Source organism: Chiloscyllium punctatum, chromosome 11, assembly GCF_047496795.1.
Source record: "Chiloscyllium punctatum isolate Juve2018m chromosome 11, sChiPun1.3, whole genome shotgun sequence".
NCBI classification, from domain to species: domain Eukaryota; kingdom Metazoa; phylum Chordata; class Chondrichthyes; order Orectolobiformes; family Hemiscylliidae; genus Chiloscyllium; species Chiloscyllium punctatum.
Genome location: NC_092749.1, coordinates 26863258 through 26886575, shown reverse-complemented (window position 1 = coordinate 26886575; position 23318 = coordinate 26863258). Strand labels below are relative to the sequence as shown.

Sequence of the window (23318 nt, the reverse complement as noted above, 5' to 3'; positions counted from 1 at the left end):
ATCAGTGCCCTTCCAGGAGCCAATATCACTAGCATCGTGGCCACAATCATTCAAAACCAACTCTGATGGACCAGCCATATGCTTAGGATGCCTAGGTTCTTCGTCTAGCTCAAGTAAGGCACTCATATGCGAGAAGGACAAAGGAGGCGTTTCAAAGATTCCTGAAGGCCTCCCTTAATAAATGCAGCATAAATTTCAATGCATGGGAGACTCTCTTCATGATTGTAGGAATTTTTTGTATGAAGGGACATAATTCTTTGAGAAGATCCAAGAGGAACTGTGGAAAAGGAACCAGAGAAAAGAGTGTCAGTGATCCTGAGACCAACGACCAGTTCCACCTCCTGGAAACAACTGCCAAATGTGTGGTTGGAGATGTGGCTCTAGGATCGGGCTCATCAACCATGCAAAGGGACACAGAACCCATGGCCAGTGGCATAGAATTTCCTGGATAGACAAGCATACTTATTAGTGAGTGATTGGTGACACCTGGGATCCTTGCAATACCTTACTACTTTCCAATCTGTAGAAGACCTGTTTATTCCTATTGTCTGTTTCCTGTCTACTTATGAATTTTCAGTGCCAGTATATTACCATAAATTCCAATGTATTTTGATCTAACACACTAACCTCTTATGTAGGACTTAATCAAAAGCTTTCCAAAAATCCAAACACTTGCTACAACTCAATTTTGAGTAAAGTAATGAAATTAGTCGACAGTGGTGCTATTTGTAATGGGATGGTCAGTTTGGTTGCTACCCTCATTAAAGCTTTAGTTCAAACAGGGATAAAATTGCTGAAGTCCAGGGATGAGGTGAGAGTGGCTGCTCTTGACATCAATGCAGCACTCGACCAAGTGTGGTATCAAGACGTCCTCGCAATACAGAGTTGATGGAATCAAAGGGAAAACTCTCCACAGGTTGCAGTCTTGTCTCGCTCTAGAGAAGATGGTTGTGGTTGTTGGAAATCCTTCATCTTAAATCTAGGGCATCACTGCAAGTATTCTTCAAGGTAGTGTCCTAGGCCCAACCTTCAGCTGCTTTCTTTATGACCTGCCTTTCAGATATTTTTAATTTTTTTTAATAACCTTATATTAGATCAGAGGGGGTGTATTCACTGGATTTGATGTCCAGTACCGGTACTGGAAAAATTAATTCTTAGTAGACAACATGTACAATAGATTAGAATCCATATAAGAGCAAGAGAGACTTGTTTACTTGGGAAATAAAAATATTAAGCATTATGGTAAAGGTCAAGAAATTGGAATTAAAAGGAAATTCTGTCACTCACCTAATTATGGAGCCACTTCTGGGTCAAATGACCCACTTTTGTTTCAACTATCCTTTTGTTCCTTTCTAGCTCTCCTGACAAACTTGTAAACTACACATCTCTCCCCACCCTATTAGCCAGTTTAAGAATTGTAAAATTAATTAGACTGACTGACTAGGACAAAGGGTAAATAGGCCAAACAAGGAAATAGAGGCCACAATTAGAGCAGATGGCAGCAGAGTGACTTGAATGGCCTTCTCCTCTAAATTCATATGTACATAGGTTCTATCCTCCTTTAATCTTTACTGCATTGAACTTATACCATGTGTAGTTTTGTACAAATTGTAAATCAGTCTTTCAAGTAACTTATTCACAATTATTTCTTTGTACAAGTGTAAATGCTATGAAACAGCCTAATAAACCCTGAAAAATTATTTATACTGAAGTATAAGAAAAAGATCTGTCTTCTGTTTTCCATATCGTAATGCATTAGTAGATTGGAATAACAATTTGAACAACTGCTGTCTAGTAGTGGCCATGTTGGTTCAGCCATCTTACATGAAGAATAATTTGTGCTTATTCAGTTACAATTGCATCACTGGAAGAAGTTGTGTTGTGATATAGAGAGTCAAGAGCATATATATTCAAGTAAGCTCGGTAAATATACAAGAAAGCAAGAGAATGCAATGCAAGACAAAATCAGGTGGATTAATGCTTGTGAGAGACCTACAACAACCTTAGAATGGTTGGGCCAAATGGTCTGTTTGTGTCCTGTACAATTTATAGAGAGAACATAGAACAGTACAGCACAGAACAGGCCCTTCAACCTATGATGTGCTGACCACTGATTCTCATGTATGCACCCTCAAATTTCTGTGACCATATGCATGTCCAGTAGTCTCTTAAATGTCCCCAATGACCTTCCTTCCACAACTGCTGCTGGCAACGCATTCCATGCTCTCTCAACTCTGTGTAAAGAACCTGCCTCTGACATCCCCTCTGTACTTTTCCTCCAACCAGCTTAAAACTATGACCCTCGTGTTAGTCATTTCTGCCCTGGGAAATAGTTGCTGGCTATCAACTCTATGCCTCTCAGTATCTTGTACACCACAATTAGGTCCCCTTTCCTCCTCCTCTTCTCCAATGAAAAAAGTCTGAGCTCAGTCAACCTCTCCATAAGATAAGCCCTCCAGTCCAGGCAGTATCCTGGTAAAACTCCTCTGAACCCTCTCCAAAGCATCCACATCTTTCCTATAATAGGGTGACCAGAATTGGACACAGTATTCCAAGTGCAGTCTCACCAAAATTTTATAGAGCTGCAACAAGATCTCACGACTATTAAACTCAATCCCCCTGTTAATGAAAGCCAAAACACCATATGCTTTCTTAACAACCCTGTCCACTTGGGTGGCCGTTTTAAAGGATCTGTGTACCTGCACACCAAGATCTCTCTGTTCCTCCACATTGCCAAGAAGCCTATCCTTAATCCTGTACTCAGCTTTCAAATTCGACCTTCCAAAATGCATCACCTCGCATTTATCCAGGTTGAACTCCATCTGCCACCCCTTAGCCTATCTCTGCATCCTGTCAATGTCCTGCTGCAGCCTACAACAGCCCTTTATACTGTCAATGACACCTCCAACCTTTGTGTCATCTGCAAACTTGCTGACCCATCCTTCAATCCCCTCATCCAAGTCATTAATAAAAATTACAAACAGTAGAGGTCCAAGGACAGAGCCCTGTGGAACACCACTCACCACAGACTTCCAGGCAGAATATTTTCCTTCTGCTACCACTCGCTGTCTTCTGCTGGCCAGCCAATTCTGTATCCAGACAGCTAAGTTCCCTTGTATCCCATTCCTCCTGACCTTCTGAATGAGCCTACCATGGGGAACCTTATATAACATTACGGAATAGAGGGTCAGTAGTTTGAATAATTCTTTTGATATAAGGAGTAATTCTGCTGCTGAATAATCTTACTGCAACTTTTTTCATTGTCATTCTTTCCACAGAAGATCTATCTCTCAGCATTTCTGTATCGAACTGCCAAGTCCAGGAGAATGTGGTAAGTCAATTTTTATTCCTTGCTAGTGCTCCAGTAATTTGTCATTTAAACCAGGAAATTAGAGGCCAATTAACCTGAAATATATTGTTGCTAAATTATCAGAATCTAAAATACTGAATAAAATTGATAAGCTCTGGAATAATAAGTCAATGAAGGTTATTCAGTATCAATTTTTAAATGGTCTTTGATAGATTTTTAAAGAAATTAGCACAGGCTGTTGGTTAAAGGAAGTGCAGTGGATGAGGTTAATGTCGATCATTAAAAATCATTTGACATAGTAAGCATTGGTCTAATATATTATATTCTTATAAGTACATGTATTTGGGTAGTTCTGTGGCTCAGTGGTTAGCACAACTGCCTCACAGTGCCACGGAATCTGGTTTGATTCCAACTGTCTGCGGAGTTTGCACATTCTCTCTGTGACTGCATGGGTTTCCTCTGGGTGCTCCAGTTTCCTCCCACAGTCCAAAGATGTGCAGGTTAGGTGAATTGGCCATGATGTGTAGGTTAGGTGTATTAGTCAGGGAAAATGTGGAGTAATAGGGTAAGGGATGGGTCTGGGTGGATTACACACTGAACAGTTCTTCGGGGGATTGGTATGGACTTTTTGGGCCACATGGCCTGTTTCCACACTGTAGGGATTCTATTCTATGAAGTACATATGCATATTTATGTTTATATGATAGATTTAGACTTACAAATTTAGGAATAATACATTATGGAAATGAGTAACAAGAAAGGAAATTGCAATTTTTCAAACTACTTTATATTCATTCATGGGATGTGGCTGCCACCCATCCCTAGCTGCCCTTGATAAAGTGGTGATGAGTGCCCTTCTTGATCCACTGCAGATCAAATAGTGTAGGTGCACTCTCAATGGTGATAGGAAAAGAGTTGTATGATTTTGGGCCAGAATACTGAAGGGACAGCAATATATTTCCCCAAGTCTGACGACAGTGAGTAGGTTGGAAAGAACCTGCAGGTGGTGGTGCTACTGTGCATCTGCTGCACCTGTCCTCCTAGGTGGAATTGGTCATGCGTTTAAAAGAAAAACTAAAAGTATTGTGGATACTGTAAATCAGAAAACAAAACAGAAATTTCTGAAAAATTCAGCAGGTCTGGCAGCATCTGTGCAGAGAAATCAGAGTTACTGTTTCAGGTCCAGTGATCCTTCCTCAGTTCTGTTGTGGGTTAAAAAGAACCCTGGTGAATTTCTGCAGTGCATTTTGTAGATAGTATGCGCTCTACTACTGTGTCAGTGGTAGAGGAAGTGAGTGTTGCTGGATTCGATGCCAGTCAAGTAGGCTGCTTTGTCCTGTGTGACATCAAGTTTCTTGAGTGTTATTGGAGCTGCACTGATTCACTACAGTGGAGAATATTCCATTGCACTACAGACTTGTGCCATGTAGATGGTGAACAGGCTTTGGGGAGTCAGGAGGTGAGTTACTCATTGCAGGGTTCATAGCCTCTGACCTGTTTTTGGTCCAACTGTATTTATATGGCTAGACCAGTTTCATTTCTGATCAGTGGTAACCCTCAGAATGTTGATTGACTAGGGATGGGGAAGAATTCAGTGAGGGTACCAATTAAATTAGTATTAAGGGGCATGGTTAACGTCTTTCTTATTGGAGATGGTCATTCCCTGGCATTTGTGTAATGTGATTGTTCCTTGCCACTTGTCAACCAAAACCTGGAATTTGTCCAGGTCTTGCTGCCTTTTGACCTGGTATCTGAGAAGTGGTGAATGGTGCTGAACATTGGGTAATCATAGCGGACATCCCTATTTCTAATCGTATAATAGAGGGGAGGTCACTGACAAAGCAGCTGAAAATGGTGAGGTGTGGGTCATTTCCCTGAGGAACTCCTGCGGATATGCCCTGGAGTTGAGATGATAAACCTCCAACAACCACAACTATCTTGCTTTGCACGAGATATGACTTCAGCTGTGGAATTTTCCCTCAAATTTCCATTGACACGAGATTTGCTAGGGTTTTTTGATGCACATTAAGTCAAGATGAAAAAGAAGAACATTTATACAAGTGTAAGTATAACCAAAGGCAACATTTTAAGTGGGTTTTATTTTTAATTCACTCTTGAGATGTGGGCATTCATCACTGGCTAGTCAGTATTTATTGCCTGTCTCTAGTTGCCCTTGAGTAGGTAGTGCTGGGCTGCCTTCTTGAACTGCTGTAGTCCATGTGCTGTAGGGAGACCCACAATGCCCTGAGGTAGTGAATTACAGGATTTTGACCCAGAGATAGTGAAGGAATGGTGTTTTATTTCCATCAGAGAACGGTGAGTGGCTTGGGTGGGAACTTGCAAGTGTTCGCAGGTATCTGCTGCCCTTGTCCTTCTAGATGGAAGTGGTCATGGGTTTTGGAAGGTACTGTCTCAGGATCTTTGGTGAATTTCTGCAGTGCAGGTAGTGTACACTTCTGTTACTGATTGTTGTTAGTGGAGGGAGTAGATGCTTATGGATGTGGTGCCAAACAAGCCCACTGTTTTGTATTGGATGAAGTCAAGCTTTTTGAGTGTTATTGGAGCTGCATTCATCCAGGCAAGTGAGCAGTAGATGTGGACAGGCTTTGGAAAGTTGGAAGTATTCCTCGCCTCAGCCTGCTCTTGTAGCCTCTGTATTTATGTGGCAAGTCCAGTTGAGTTTCTGGTCATTGGTCAGCCCCCAGGATGTTGATAGTGATGATTCAGTGATGGTAACAGCATTAAATTTCAAGTGATGGTGATTAGATTGTCTCTTATTGGAGATGGTCATTACCTGGTATCTGTGGGACAAATGTTATTTGCCACTTGTCAGCCCAACCATGGATATTGTCCAGATCCTGTTGCATTTGAACATGGACTGCTTTAGTATCTGAGGAGTCACAAATGGTATTCAACATTGAGCAATCATTGGTAAGCAATCCCACTTCTGACCTTAAGCTGGAGGGAGGGTCATGGAAGCAACTGAGGATGTGTGGGCCTCTGCAGGAACTCCAGCAGAGATGTCCTGGAGCTGAGGTAACTAACTTCCAACAGTCACAACCATTTTCCCATGTGCCATGTTTGACTCCTGATTCCCATTGATTCTTGTTTTAGTAGGGCTCCTTGATGCCACACTTAGCTTTGATGTAAAGGACCATTATTCTTATCTCCCCTCTGGAATTCAGCTGTTTTATCCATGTTTGAATCAAGGCTGTAATGGGTTCAGGAGCTGAGTGACCATGATGGAATCCAAATTGGCCATCAGTGAACACATTGTTGCTAAGCAGATGCTGCTTCATAGCACTGTCGATGACACTTTTCATCACCTTGCTGTTGATTGAGAGTAGACTGATGGGGATTTGATTGGACAGGTTGGATTTGTCCTGCTTTTTGTGTACAAGACATAACTGGCTAATTTTCCACATTGTTGGGTAGATGTCAGTGTTGTAGCAGTACTGCAGGTGGTTGGTTACGGGAATGGCAAATGGTAAAAAGACAGTGGAGGATATATAACTGTGAAACATAGGAAGGGAGCTCAAGTTGAACTCAAGAAAAGGTAGCACTCTGAGACCTGCAGTTTTTCATGCTGTTTTAGACGAGGAATGTATAACTAATAAAAATGTTAGCGTGCACATTTGCTGTACAAAAAAAAGGCTACCAAAGCAGGTCAGAGGCTATAAATTCAGTTGGGAGTAACTGTTCTACTGTTCCCCAGTACTCCTCCACCATCTACAGGGGCACATAGCAGGAGAGTGATGGAATACTCCCCACTTGCCTGAATGAGTGCAGCTCCAGCAATGATCAGTTCAAGAAAGCAGCTCAGAACAATTTTCTCAAGGGGTGGACAAAAAATACTGACCTATATTGCCACACCCATATCCCATGAAATCATGTCTTCAGGTCCTAGCCTCTCCCATAATGAGAAACAACCTCTCTGTATCTACCCTGTTCAAATCCCTAAAACTCTTATATTTCAATATGATCCCTCATTCTCCTAAATTCCGATGAGTACAAGTCTAAGCTACTCAACTGCTCCTCATAAGAAAGTCCCTCTATACAGAGTTCAACCTAGTGAACATTCTCTGGACTATCTCCAATGCCAGTGTATCTTTCATCAGATAGGGGAACAAAAATAGTTCACAGTATTCTGGTCTGACCAGTGCCTTGTATTGTTTTTGCAAAGCCTCCCTATTTTTATACTCCATTCCCTTTTGAAAGAAAGGCTAACGTTCCATTTGCTTTCTTAATTATCTGTTGAACTTGGAAGTTAGCTTTTTGTAATTTATGCACTAGGAGCCCTCATGCTTCTATGCTGACACTTTCTGCAATCTTTCCATTTATAAAAAATATATAACTCTTCTATTCTTTATACCAAAGTATGTTACCTTAAATTTTCCCTCGTTATATTCCATCTGCCAATTTTTTGCCCTCTCATTTGACCTGTCTACGTCCCTCTGCAGATCTTTGTGTCATCCTTAGTATTTGCCTGTCCACTTATGTTTGTTTCATCTGCAAATTTAGTGGTAATACATTCATTTCTGTCATCCAGGTCTTTAATATATATATATAATACTGGCCTCAGCATTGATCCTTGTGGCACTCTGCTAGTTACAGATTTCATTCCTAAAAATGCCCCCTTTATCTCAACTTTTTGTCTTTGAAGCCCTTAGCCAGTCCTCCAACAATGCTAATATACTGCCCCCCACCCCCCAATACCATGGGTTCTTATCTGATTAAGTAGTCTTATGTGTGGTACTTTCTCCAATTCCAGTTTCAAAACCTCAAAGTACTTATCCACTTTATCCTGCTTGTTATTGCCTCAAAACAAATTTGATAAATTTATCAGATACAGTTTTCACTTCATGAAGCCATGCTAACTCTACTTGATTTTATTACTTCCAAATAAAACTGGTTGGACTATAATCTGGTGTTGTGTGATTTTATTTTTAACTTTGTCCACCCCAGTTCAACACTGGCAACTCCACATCATGATTTTATTAAGTATTTCTAAATACTGTCCTCTTAAATCTTTTATAATAGGTTCCAGCATTTTCCAATAGCAGATGTCAAGCTAACTGGTCTATAGTTACCTGTTTTTGTGTCCCTCTCTTTTTGAATATTAGTGTTATATTTGCTAGTTTCCAATCCTCTTGGACTTTCCTTGAATCTCTAGATTCTTGGAAGATTATTACCAGTGCATCCACTATCTCTGTAGCTGCTTCTTTTAAAATCCTCGGATGAAATCCATTAATTCCAGGGGACTTACCAGCCTTCAGTCCTGTTAGTTTCCCTAGTACTTTCTCCCTAATGATATTTTATATTTATTTCCTCCCCCACCCTCACTTCAGCCCTTGATTATTTTGTATTTTTGGAATGCTATTAATATTCTCTACCATGTTGACTGATGAAAACGATCTGTTTAACGCCTCTTCCATTTCCTGTTTCCCCATTATTATTTTCCCAGTCTCACTCTCTAAGGTACCTATGTTCACCTTGGCCTCTCTCTTCCTTCTCATATTTTTAAAGAATCTCTTACTGTCTGTTTTATACTAATTGCTAGTTTGTCTTCATAGTTTGCTTTTCCTCTCTTAATTGTCTTTTGATCATTTTTCATTAGCTTTTACGATGTTCCTAGTCTTCTGGTTCACGACTAATCTTTGCCACATTTTAGGTTTTCTTTCTTCCACTTTGATACCTTGTTTGGTTTATTCCCTTCCTAGAATCCTCCTTTGTCACTAGGATATATCTTTGCTTTGAGTCAAAATCTATTTTCTTTGATATCTGTCATTATTTTTCAAATATCATTTTTACTGAACTCCTTTCCCAGTCCACTCCAGCCAACTCTTCCCTTATGCCTACATAATTACCCTTATTAAAGTTTAGCACAGCTGCTTCTGACCCAAGTGGCTCACTCTTAAACTGAATGATACATTCTGCCATGTTATGGTCACTGTTTCCCTGGAATCTCTTACTCTGAGATCATTTATTATTCCTGCCTCATTAAGCATTACCAGATCCAAAAAAGCCTGATCCCTGGTTGTGTCCACAACATATTTCCCGATTATACTGTACCCATTCGTCCTCATGGCTACTTTTGCCAATTTGAGTTTTCCAATCTACTTGAAGATTAAAATCACCCCTGATTGGTGTACTTTTTTAACATGCTATTATCATCTCGTGATGTATTTTGTGTCCTACACAACAGCTACTGTTCGGGCCCTATTGATTACTCTAATCAGAGTTGTCAACATCTTGTTATTTCATACTTCCACTCATATGGTTTCGACTTGAACCCTGCCCCTCCAATCACCACGAGGACAGAACCCCACTGGTCCTCACCTACCACCCCACCAACCTCCATATACAGCGTATCATCCGTCATTTCCGCCACCTCCAAACAGACCCCACCACCAAGGATATATTTCCCTCCCCTCCCCTATCAGCGTTCCAGAAAGACCACTCCCTCCACGACACCCTCGTCAGGTCCACACCCCCCACCAACCCAACCTCCACTCCCGGCACCTTTCCCTGCAACCGCAAGAAATGCAACACTTGCGCCCACACTTCCCCCCCCCCCCCACCTCACTTCCCTCCAAGGCCTCAAGGGATCCTTCCATATCCGTCACAAATTCACCTGCACCTCCACACACATCATTTACTGCATCCGCTGCACCCGATGTGGCCTCCTCTACATTGGGGAGACAGGCCACCTATTTGCAGAACGTTTCAGAGGACACCTCTGGGACACCCGCACCAACCAACCCAACCGGCCCGTGGCTGAACACTTTAACTCCCCCTCCCACTCCGCCACGGACATGCAGGTCCTTGGCCTCCTCCATTGCCAGACCATGGCAACATGACGCCTGGAGGAAGAGCGCCTCATCTTCCGCCTAGGAACCTTCCAACCACAAGGGATGAACTCAGATTTCTCCAGTTTCCTCATTCCCCCCCCCCCCCCCCCCCCTTATCTCAGTCCCAACCCTCGGACTTAGCACCGCCTTCTTGACCTGCAATCTTCTTCCCGACCTCTCTGCCCCCACCCCCTCTCCGGCTTATCATCCTCACCTTAACCTCCTTCCACCTATCGCATTCCCAACGCTCCTCCCCCAAGTCCCTCCTCCCTACCTTTTATCTTAGCCTGCTTGGCACACCTTCCTCATTCCTGAAGAAGGGCTTATGCCCGAAACGTCGATTCTCCTGCTCCTTGGATACTGCCTGACCTGCTGCACTTTTTCAGCAACATATTTTTCAGCTCTGATCTCCAGCATCTGCAGTCCTCACTTTGTCCTCTACATAATTTGATCCAAGATCATTTCCTACTACTGTATTTATCCATCTTGTACGAACAAAGCTACTCCACTGCCTTTCCTTTCCTACCTGTCTTTTTGAGCAGTCACATATTCCCTGAGTACTTAGTTCCTAGCTCTGATCCCCTGTAACCATGTCTGTGTAATGGCTTTTAAACTCAAACCCATTAACCTTTATTTGTGCCAATAATTCATGAATTTTGTTCTGAAAGCTACATATATTTCAGTAAAGACCCATTAATTTTGCTTTTGCCTTTGGAGCTACTTTCAAGGAAATTCTGGTATGGAGAGTGTATCGCCATATTGAGTATGCATCACTATAAAGTAGTTCATGGCTTGTATGTGACATCTATGTTTGCTTGCATTGTGCCATACAATGTACATTTACATTACAGTTCAGTACATTTCCTTGTATTTGATCTGATACTATCTGTTCAGTTCAATTTCCATTTATTTTATCCAATGTAGCAGCTTAAAAAGTGCTTTGTTGCAGCAACCAAACACTTACCTTGTAAATAAAACAATTACTGTTTATCGAAAAGGGATTAAAGCAAGTGTCCTATGTGAAAGGATCTATATTATAAAGTGAACTTGGGTTCCAAAAGTATGATTCTCATAGTATTTGACTTGTTTTTAAATGAGGCTGTGTGTAAAGCACAGAGGTAAGGCACCAGTTTCCTAATGCTTAACCATAATTTGATCACTACTGATGAGTAATTTGGAGTCAACATATTTGTTTTTTCTGATCCAAACTGACTTCCCAGCACACATTTTCAACATTGTGATTCCTATAAAGTCCCAGTTTGAATATTATAAGATCCATGCTCTTGACTACAGCTTCCCATTTAGTAATCACAAGAAGCTACATGGACTTCATCCCAACTATGATAAAATTATTGCTGTAGATCTTTGAATTTATAGCATTTCTATCCCCTCAAACTGGTGCATTTGATTGTTGGGAGAAACCACAAATCATGCGTCAATGTGTGAACAGTTCATGGACAGAAGAAAAACCTACCAGAAAGGACATATGATCACATAATTTTTTTGCACATTACATTTTACTTCAACTTTGATCTTCAATCTTTGATGCAGGATATCAGTTCTGTGTACCAAATCTTTGCTGACGAGGTGCTGGGTTCAGGGCAGTTCGGAATAGTTTACGGTGGTAAGTCACATTCCTGATCTAAGCAGTCAATATTTTTGTCTTGTTTACAAAAGCATTTGTTTTAAACAGTCAATGCAACAATGATTTGCCCAAGTTCAGGAGTAATGTATGCATTTTCGACTGTTGCCATGTCAGCTTATGAATGCAAGAGCAGCCCAAGTTAAACCTTAACTACAATGGTTTTGTTTGCTACTTTCCTGCTTCTGTTTTTATCCATGAAACTGAAACTATTACAAACTGTTCTTATTTATTTGTAAGAGTTGAACAAGGATCAAGTCCATGAGATCACTATGGCAGACGTTCTGTGTTTGGAATGAAAATAGCTCCCAGATCTGACAAGCCTACATGCATTGAGGAATTTTTTTGATATCTGTATCAGAGTTTTTAGTGGTGTCACAGATAGAATTTGTATATTCTCTTACTGCACTGGGTCATTGTTTTGGACAAAGGTGTACCTTTTCTTTCTTCTGTGTGTGTCCCAGTGCAGTCATTAATTAGCAAGTTTTTTGAGAGTTTAAACATGAATTTATTTATCCTTGCACTCTTATCCCAAATTAAACATGTCTTACACACTTGATCTCACATACATTCTCACGTACACAAAAGCCATATACAGGTGATGTAAATGTACTATAGGTTGTTCTGTTATAATGTATGTTTTGTCAACGTGAATTCACTGTAGCACAATTAATGAATTGGAGACGCTATTTCTACAGCATGAAGGTTTTAAACATGTTGGCTGTAACACGATTATAGCGCCAACATTTAAGCACTGTTTCTAAATGGTAATTTTTCTCTAACATGGGGTTGCACAAGCAATTGTATATAAAATCTTATTCTGATTTATGATCTCCCAGTCTCCCATTGGCAGGCCTGTAAAGTGAATGATTCACAGCAGGTTGTGAGGTTTCTTGTAGTCAACTAGCTAGGAGTTTGGCTTTCATGTGAACTTTAAACTGGAAAAAGTTACCTTCGCTGGCTATTAATTTAACTGTGCTTTTTCTAAATCTGGTTTTCAGGTTGGCTAAACTTATGGTTTGATAGCTTTTTGTAGAAATAACTGCAGTTTATTGTTGATCTTTTAAGGAGATGAAGAAAACATGGGTGTCACCATTTGACTTTCCGCTAGCTCAAAGTCTTTTCCAAATAAAGTGGTGGTTTTCAGATTTATTCTACTGTTTGTGTTGTGGTTTGACATCTCTGAGGGTTTGAGACAATCCTGTGTCTGTGACCTATTTAATCGGGTAACATCTTTTTGATTGGTTGCAGGAAAAGGCATCGATTTCCAATAGTCTGAAAATGTTCTTTTCTTCCCTCCTTGAGACAGGAAGTAGTTCCAATCCACAAAAGCATTCAAGCAGCCCTCAGGGTGGCCATTTTTTCCAGCCTTTATTCTCTGTTTTTAATTTGAAAATCAGAATAGAGCATGCCTGAGCTGGACGTGACAGTGGCGTTAGTTGATTTGGCTAATTAATGTCAGCACTTCTGCACATGCTGATACCTGTTGACAAGCTTTCAGGGATTGCAAACAGAAGACAAGTAGTTCACCACAGAGAGGAACAAGAAGTCAAAGTGAGAGTAACTCAAGTGATGTGTACATATCTAATACAACTATGTGTAATTATAACAGATCAACTTCAGAAAGAGTTTGGCTATCATACAAAATTGGCGGTTGTTATACAAATAAAACAGAAATATGACAGTCAGAATACCCAATTCCAGTTTGTAATTGTATGTCTATTGGGTATACAGAGTTAGAGTTTTAACCTATATTTATGAGCAGTTTTAGACGAGGCAATGATAAGATTCAAATTCTTCCTCTAAAATTATTAAAACCCAGTCTTTTAATAATACAAGGTACTGCAAAGTTAATTCAGTCAGTCATAAACTGATGGATTTATGAAGAATGTAATTCACAGTTGTTGGGTGGTAGTGGTGTGTTAATCCAAGTTTCTGTGGTAACGTGTACTTTTACATGCATGTTGTAGACTCTGGCTATAGATGGTGATGGTAGAATTTTCAATACTCTTTGCATAGCATAGTTGACCAGGAATCTTTCTTGCTTTTACCACCTACCATCGCCAATTGTTGAAATGATTTTCAGGTTAATAGTCAATTGTTTGTCCATGTTATGAATGCATCTTCCTTGGTCATCAAATCTAAGTTCAAAGACCTTGGGAAAGGTTGAATATTACAAGTATGATTTACAATGATAAATTTTGTGTGAATGTTCCTCCCCTTAATTTTTTTTAACTTTATTAGCTGTATTATGTAATTTTATGAAAACAAGGCAATGTCATAGAATGTTTGTTCTGTCGCACATGTTGTGGAGAAATGAAAATAGGGTTCCAGCTGACATTCCATATGTAACAAGTTCTCCAATGCCTTGCAATGACAATATGGGAAATTAATGATCCTGAAAACACCTTTTTATGGCTTCCATAAATCGCATCCACCATAATTTACTTTGGGCTGGGGAGTGAGAAATGTCTAATAAGTACAGGGATTGTGTTGTCTTTTGTATATATAGGAAAGCACAGAAAGACTGGAAGGGATATGGCAATCAAAGTGATTGACAAGATGAGATTTCCCACAAAGCAAGAAAGTCAGCTTCGCAATGAGGTGGCCATCCTTCAGGTAGGAAAAGCAAAAAACGATGCAGTCTTTTGAATGAGGTAAATTCAGTGATAAATGATAAATGTCTGCTTTGTGAAATGTTTCAGTGGTTTAGTAGTTTCAAAGAAGTTTAGCATTTGCTGAGACCCATTTTTATTTTTAACTCACCTTTGCCTGGACAGTTCAATAGTTCACAACACTGACTTTGCAACTTTACTCAGATCAATGGAATGCAAATTATCTGTTGTCTTAGCGACCATAATTGAAAACCATTTGGGCACACTTAATTTCCTAGCAGGCAAAAGTACACAGTGTAATACATTGCATCATTGGGTTTTATATATACATTATGATAATAGATATAAAATTGTCTGTTTCAATCAAAAGATATACCTAGAGTCATCCAGCACAGAACAGATCCTTTGGTCCAACTCATCATGCCAACCAGACATTTCAATCTGATCTCGTCCCATTTGTCAGCATTTGGCCCATATGCCTCAGAACCCTTCCTGTTCATATACCAGATGCCTCTTAAATGTTGCAATTATATCCACCTTCACCACTTCCCCTGGCAGCTGAATCTACATACACATTACCCTCTGCATAAAAAAATTGTCCCTCAGGTCTTTTTAAAATCTATCTCCTCTCACTTTAATCCTATGTCCTCTAGTTTTAGATTCCTGCACCCTAGGGAAAAGACCTTGGCTATTCACACCATCCATAAGACCATAAGACATAGGAGTGGAAGTAAGGCCATTCGGCCCATCGAGTCCACTCCGCCATTCAATCATGGCTGATGCGCATTTCAGCTCCACTTACCAGCGTTCTCCCCGTAGCCCTTAATTCCTCTAGACAACAAGAACCTATCAATCTCGGCCTTGAAGACATTTAGCGTCCCGGCTTCCACTGCACTCCGTGGCAATGAATTCCACAGGCCCACCACTCTCTGGCTGAAGAAATGTCTCCGCATTTCTGTTCTGAAATGACCCCCTCTAATTCTAAGGCTGTGTCCACGGGTCCTAGTCTCCTCGCCTAACAGAAACAATTTCCTAGCATCCACCTTTTCCAAGCCATGTATTATTTTGTACGTCTCTATTAGATCTCCCCTTAATCTTCTAAACTCCAACAAATATAATCCCAGTATCCTCAGCCGTTCCTCATATGCTAGACCTGTCATTCCAGGGATCATCTGTGTGAATCTCCGCTGGACACGTTCCAGTGCCAGTATGTCCTTCCTGAGGTGTGGGGACCAAAACTGGACACAGTACTCAAATGGGGCCTAACCAGAGCTTTATAAAGTTTTAGTAGTACATCTCTGCTTTTATATTCCAACCCTCTTGAGATAAGAGACAACATTGCATTCGCTTTCTTAATCACAGACTCAACCTGCATGTTTACCTTGAGAGAATCCTCGACTAGCACTCCCAGATCCCTTTGTGCTTTGGCTTTATTAATTTTCTCACCGTTTAGAAAGTAGTCCATGCTTTTATTCTTTTTGCCAAAGTGCAAGACCTCGCACTTGCACACGTTAAATTCCATCAGCCATTTCCTGGACCACTCTCCCAACCTGTCTAGATCCTTCTGTAGCCTCCCCACTTCCTCAGTACTACCTGCCTGTCCACCTAACGTCGTATCATCGGCAAACTTCGCTAGAATGCCCCCGGTTCCCTCATCCAAATCATTAATATATAATGCGAACAGCTGTGGCCCCAGCACTGAACCCTGTGGGACACCGCTCGTCACCGGCTGCCATTCTGAAAAAGAACCTTTTATCCCAACTCTCTGCCTTCTGTTAATCAGCCAATCCTCAATCCATTCCAGCAGCTCACCGCGAACACCATGGGCCCTCACCTTGCTCAGCAGCCTGCCGTGTGGCACCTTATCAAAGGCCTTTTGAAAGTCTAGATAGACCACATCCACTGGGTTTCCCTGGTCTAACCTACCTGTTACCTCTTCAAAAAATTCCAACAGGTTTGTCAGGCATGACCTCCCTTTACTAAATCCATGTTGACTTGTTCTAATCAGACTCTGCTCTTCCAAGAATTTAGAAACCTCATCCTTAATGATGGATTCTAGAATTTTACCAACAACCGAGGTTAAGCTGATTGGCCTATAATTTTCCATCTTTTGCCTTGATCCTTTCTTGAACAAGGGGGTTACAATAGCCATCTTCCAATCATCCGGGACCTTTCCTGACTCCAGTGACTCTTGAAAGATCTCAACCAATGCCTCTGCTATTTCCTCAGCAACCTCTCTCAGAACTCTAGGGTGTATCCCATCGGGGCCAGGAGATTTATCAATTTTAAGACTTTTTAACTTTTCTAGCACTATCTCTTTCGTAATGGCAACCATACTCAACTCAGCCCCGTGACACCCTTTAATTTTTGGGATATTACTCATGTCTTCCACTGTGAAAACTGACGCAAAGTACTTGTTAAGTTCTCCTGCTATTTCCTTATCTCCCATCACTAGGCTCCCTGCATCAGTTTGAAGTGGCCCAATGTCTACTTTTGCCTGTCGTTTGTTTCTTATGTACTGAAAGAAACTTTTACTATTATTTCTAATATTACTGGCTAGCCTACCTTCATATTTGATCCTCTCATTTCTTATTACACTCTTTGTTATCCTCTGTTTGCTTTTGTATCCTTCCCAATCTTCTGATTTCCCACTGTTCTTAGCCACTTTATAGGATCTCTCTTTTTCTTTAATACATTTCCTGACTTCCTTTGTCAGCCAAGGTTGTCTAATCCCTCCCCGGTTAATCTTTCTTTTCTTGGGAATGAACCTCTGTACAGTGTCCTCAATTATACCTACAAACTCCTGCCATTTTTGCTCTACTGTCTTCCCAGTTAGCCTCTGCTTCCAGTCTATTTTAGTCAGTTCCTCTCTCATGCCTTCATAATTACCTTTATTCAACTGTAACACCATTACATCAGATTTTGCCTTCTCCCTTTCAAACTCCAGATCCGTGCATCTCTGTAAAGTCTGTAAAGTCACCCCTCAGTCTCTGATGATCCAGGGGAAAAAAAGGCCCAGCCTATTCAGCCTCTCCCTACAGTTCTGGCAATGTCCTTTTGCATCTTTTCTGCCCACTTTCAAATTTAACAACATCCTTCTGACAGAAGAGTGACCAGAATTGTGTGCAGTATTCCAAAAACGACTCTCAAAAATGTCCTGTACAGCTGCAACATGACATCCAAACTCCTCTACTCAATGCTATGACCAATGAAGTAAGTGTGCCAAATGTTGCTTTCACCATCCTGTCTTCTGTTTTCAAGGAGCTATGCACCTGCACCCCTAGTCTTTGTTTGGCAACACTCCCCGGGGCCCTATTATTAAATGTATAAGTCCTGCTCTAGTTTGCTTTACCAAAATGCAACATCTTGTGTTTGTCTAAATTAAACTCCATCTGTCACTCTTCGGCCCATTGGCCTATCTGATCAAGGTCCTATTATACTCTGAAATAATCATCTTCACTGTCCAGTACACCACCACCTTTGGTGTCATCGGCAAACTTACTAAACATAGCTCCAATATTCACATTCAAATAATTTATGTAAGTGACAAAATGCAGTGGACCCAGCACTGATCCTTGTGACATACGATTGGTCACAGGCCTCCAATCCAAAAAAAAATCCTCCACCATCACACTCTGTCTCCTACCTTCAAGTCAATTTTGTATCCAATTGGCTAGCTCTGCAACGTGTGATCTCATCTTACTAACCAGTCTACCGTGTGCAACCTTGTTGAATGCTTTGCTGAAGTCTGTATAGACAACTTCTGGGATACAGAGACATCAGTGTTGAAGTAAAGGGATGTTTGATTCACTTGGTAGCACTTTTGTCAGAGGTCAGAAGTTCAAGTCCTACTGCAGAACTTGACTGTATAATCTAAGTTGAAATGTCAGTGTATTTTTGTTCAGGAGGTGTGATTTTTCAGGTATAATGAAACCAAGGTGCTGTCTGTTCTTCTGTCTCGATTCAAGTTGAACATTTACCCGTCATCCAACACTATTCAACCATTGCTACCATTATCTCATTGCTACTTGTGCGAACTTGGATATAAAATTGGCAGCAGCATTTCTCTGCATTTTAACAACAGAATGACTACACTTCACAATGTAAGCCACAGATTGTGAAGCCCTCTAGGATGTCCTAAGGATATGACTGAATATGAATGTAAATGATTTTTTTTTGGTTCTGAGGTTTGGACTAAAGTGCATGTTGGAGACAGCACAAGAGGAGCTATGCTGTTTGTCCAACTCAGCTATACCTTAACTGGGTATGAAAATGTTTTGGATCACCAGCACTGAAGAACATTAATTGGATGAGCTGGAAATATTTTTCATTTTATTTAAAAGTTACATTTGGAAAAATGCAACACATTTGGTTTTGTAAGGTTTCAAATTTGATAGCCTTCACTAAAGTCAATGTTGTTACAATGGATTTTGTTTCTCATATTTTAAATGGAGTGCATGAAAGAATAACCATTTTACAAGTGAACTGCTATTTGGTATAGTAATCTATGTAGTGAATATACGTGAAAAAATGAAAGTCTATACTGAGGTTTTCACGATTATACTGTGCAATTTTATAAGTCTTTCTCTGAGTTATCTCAGTGCAAGATAAGCTAGCAGTTGAACTGGTTCTAGGTTTATATGACGTGCATCTCCTCCCCACCATCCCTGCCATCACCGCCCCTCCCTGCCCAACATTCACCTCCCACAATCCTGCCCCCGTCGGAAAACACATTTCTAGCTGAGACCAGATTACAAGTTGTGGCCACAAACCCACGTCTTACTTGCTGTGGTAAGATGTCTTAGTTGGCAAACACACTTATGACAGTGTGATACACCTACAGGCCTTATCTTCTCCCTCCCTCCCCCAGTTTTCTGCCTCCTTGTTGTAACCGTGCTGAGTCATGCTGGGATATTGTTCCACCAGGGAGGTGAGAGGATTAGATCAGCAGAACAGAACATTACACCATGCTTTTAGATCTGGCTGTAGTGCACCATTGCTCATGTGTACCCAATACAAGCACACATGAAGTGTTATATTTGACCTAAATAAAGCAGTGTGAACAAACAGTGAAACTCTATGCTGACCTCTTCAATTGCTATCAAAGGTGTCAAATGTCAAGCTAATGTCTGTTACAGCATAATAGTATTAAATCTAATTTGGATGAATGAATTGTTTGATGAATAACTCTTTACACTGATTATTTTTAAAATTTGTTCATTCTTAGAACCTTCATCATCCTGGAATTGTAAATCTTGAGTGTATGTTTGAAACTCCTGAAAGAGTCTTCGTCGTCATGGAAAAACTTCATGGAGACATGCTGGAAATGATTCTATCCAGTGAGAAAAGTCGACTGCCAGAGCGTGTCACCAAATTTTTAGTCACACAGGTAATTTGTGTTTTGTTCTTTTACCTCATTCTCACCTAACCCCCAATCTCCAAAAAGCCTCTGAAGAAGCATCAGTTTCATCCCACTTCATATTAAAAGTCTGTCATTTTAAAATCACTTGCAGAAATTGAGGTTAATTGAGAAGCTATGAATCAACCCTTTGAGTATGGTCAGTTCATGGCAGTTTTTATTCCTTTTGAAAATTCAGGTTTTCCTTGCACTTCTTGGCTGACTAGGCAGATCCTTGTAATCCTTCAGTGTGGTTCTTTCTGTTTGGAAGAAGATACAATACAGCAATCTGTCTTAACAGTCTTGCTTTCTGGTCATTCCTACCTTTCCTTTTAACAGTTTGACAAATACTGTAAACGGTCATTTGAAAAGTCATGAATATAAATCCATTTTGTCCTGTAAGGAATTCATTGTGTGTGAACCTTTGCACTTTCAGGACATGAAATCATAAATGGCTGATGTTTATCAGTTTACTTTACAACTAGCTACTTTGTTGAAAGCCAGAAGTACTGGTAGAATCATCATTTCAAACTGGAACAACAAAATACTCACTGATATAGAAAAATTCAAGTTTTTTGATATCTCAGTGCCCATCAGGAGTGCAGATCATTGTTAATGGAGAAGAATTGGGACAGCAAACACCCAGTATGTTGATGTTCATTGCAAGATAGTATGGCAGGAGCAGCACCAGATGTGTCAGTGTAGGACTAAACACATGACAACTTTTTCATTGTTGGTCATGGGATGCAGACATTGCTGGCTGAGTTATTGTTTCTTGCTCATCCCCTCATTGCCTTTGAAACATTGATACTAAATTACCCGTTCAAACTGCTGCAGTCCATGTGCTGTTGGTAGACCCACAGTGTTGTCAGGAATAGAGTTCCTGGATCTGACCCAGTGCCACTGAAAGGACCTTTATTTCCAAGTCAGGATGGAGAGGACTTTGCTGGTATTCCCATGTATCTGCTGCTCCTGTCTTTCTAACAGAATTAGTTTTGGGTTTGGAAGGTACTGCCCAAGGAGCTTTGATGAACTTCTGCAATACATGTTGTAGATGGTACATACTGCTGCTACTGAGCTGCAGTGATAGGGGGAGTGGATGCTTGTGGATATGGTGCCAATCATGTTGGGCTGCTTTATCCTGAATGGCATCAAATGGCATTAGTGGTTGGGAAGCTATTGGAGAGAATTCTTAGGAATAGGATTTACGCACATTTGGTAAAGCATGGCATAATTGTGGGTGGCACGGTGGATATCACTGCTGCCTCACAGCGCCAGAGACCCAGGTTCAATTCCCACCTCAGGCGACACTCTGTGTGGAGTTTGCACATTCTCCCCGCGTCTGCGTGGGTTTCCTCCGGGTGCTCCAGTTTCCTCCCACAATCCAAAAATGTGCAGGTTAGGTGAATTGGCCATGCTAAATTGCCCATAGTGTTAGGTGAAGGGGTAAATGTAGGATAACGGGTCTGGGTGGGTTGCGCTTCGGCGGATCGGTGTGGACTTGTTGGGCTGAAGGGCCTGTTTCCACACTAAGTAATCTAGAGAATTAGGGACAGTCCATAAGACCATAAAAGATGGGAGCAGAAGTTAGGCCATTCAGCCCATCACTATTCCTGATAAGTTTCTCATCGCCATTCCCCCATCTTCTCCCTGAAACCCTTGATCCACTTCACAATCAAGAACCTATCTATCTCAGTTTTAAATATACTCAATCATCTGACCTCCGCAACCTTCTGTGGCAGTGAATTCCATAGATTTACCTCTCTCTGGCTGAAGATGTTTCTCTTTACCTCTGTTCGAAAATGTCTTCCCTTCACTCTAAGGCTATGCCCTCGGGTTCTATGCCCTCCTACCAATGGAAACATTTTCCCAGCATCCACTCTGTCCAGGCCATTCAGTATTCTGTAAGTTTCAGTTAGATTCCCCCCTAATCCTTCTAAACTTCCATCAATTATAGACCTAGAGTGCTCAGATGTTCCTCAGAAGTTAAGCTTTTAATTCCTGGAACCATTTTTATGAACCTCTTCTGAATACTGTCCAGGGCCAGTATATGCTTCATGAGATATGGGGCCCAAAATTGTGCACAAAACTCCAAATGTGGCCTGACCAGAGCCTCATAGACCCTTAGAAGTGCATCCCTGATTTTATATTCAAGTCCTCTCAAAATAAATGCCATCATTGCATTTGCCTTCCTAACTGCAGACTCAACCAGCAAGTTTACCTTGAGAGAATCCTGGACGCGAACACCCAAAGTCTCTTTGCACTTCAGACTTCAGAAGTTTTCTCCCTGTTTACTAAATAATCCATGCCTCTATTCTTCCTACCAAAATGCATGACGTCACACTTTTCCACGGCTTTGTGCAGGACAGGTAGTCTCTTGCTAACTTGGTTGAATTTTTTGAGGAGGTGACAAAGATGACTGATGAGGGGAGAGCAGTGGATGTTGATTCGTAAGGCTTTCGACAAGGTCCCTCATGGTAAGCTCATCCAGAAGATTAACATGCGTGGGATCCACAGTGACTTGGCCAGGTAGATTCAGAATTGGCTTGCCCATAGAAAATAGAGGGTAGTGGTGGAAGGATATTTTTCAGGCTGGAGGCTCGTGACTAGTGGCATTCTGCAGGGATCTGTACTGGTACGTCTTCTGTTTGTGATATAAGTAAATGACTTGGATGAAAATTTGGGTGGGTGAGTTAGTGAGTTTGCAGATTATACAAAGATCTGTGGAGTTGTGGATAGTGTAGAAGGTTGTCAAAAGATATAGCAGGATATAGATCAGTTGCAGAAATGGGTGGAGAAATGGCAGATGGAATTTAATCCGGGTGTGAGGTGCTGCACCTGGGGAGATCGAATGTTAATGAAAAGTATACAGTTAATGGCAGGACCCTGAACAGCGTTGATGTACAGGGGGATCTTGGGGCTCAAGTCCATAGCTCCCTGAAAGTGGCCCCACAAGTAGATAGAGTGGTAAAAAAAAGGCTTATGGCATGGTTGCCTTTGTTGGGGAATTGAGTACAAGAGTCGGGATGTCATATTGCAGCTTTATAAGACTTTGAGGCCGTACTTAGAGTATTGCATTCAATTCTAGTTGCCACATTAGAGGAAGGATGTGAAGGTTTTGCAGAAGGGTGCTGCCTGGATTAGAGGGTATGAACTATAAGGAGAGGCTAGAAAAACTCTGGAGCCGCAGAGGTTGAGGGGAACTTGATAAAAGTCTATAAAATTATGAGATGCATAGATAGGATTGACAGTCAGAATCTTTTTCCTAAAGTTAAAATGCCTAAAACCTAGGGAGCATGCATTTAAGGTGAGAGGGGGAAAATTCAAAGGAGATGTCAGGTACAAATTTTTTACGCAGAGTGTGGTAGGAGTATGGAACATACTGACTACAGTAGTGGTGGAGGCAGATACGACAGGGGCTTTTAAGAGACTTTTAGATAAGCACATTAATTGGCAAGGAATGGAGGGATATGGACCAAGGGCATTCAGAGAGGATTAGTTT

General features: G+C 41.0%; 2 protein-coding genes across 6 annotated transcripts in view; one reads left to right on the top strand and one right to left on the bottom strand.

The window, feature by feature from the left end:
- Positions 1 to 23318, top strand: part of prkd3 (protein kinase D3) — a 421243-nt gene that overhangs the window by 382113 nt on the left and 15812 nt on the right. For all 5 annotated transcript variants that reach the window (XM_072580535.1, XM_072580534.1, XM_072580537.1 and 2 more), the window contains 4 exons: positions 3279 to 3331; positions 11713 to 11785; positions 14316 to 14422; positions 19646 to 19807. In XM_072580535.1, the coding sequence (XP_072436636.1) occupies positions 3279 to 3331; positions 11713 to 11785; positions 14316 to 14422; positions 19646 to 19807 (395 nt within the window). The remainder of the gene's footprint in view (positions 1 to 3278; positions 3332 to 11712; positions 11786 to 14315; positions 14423 to 19645; positions 19808 to 23318) is intronic.
- ndufaf7 (NADH:ubiquinone oxidoreductase complex assembly factor 7) overlaps positions 20020 to 23318 on the bottom strand; it is a 51562-nt gene continuing 48263 nt past the window's right edge. Inside the window, exon 11 of the mRNA XM_072580541.1 lies at positions 20020 to 20076. The gene's annotated coding sequence lies outside the window, so the exon portion shown is untranslated. The remainder of the gene's footprint in view (positions 20077 to 23318) is intronic.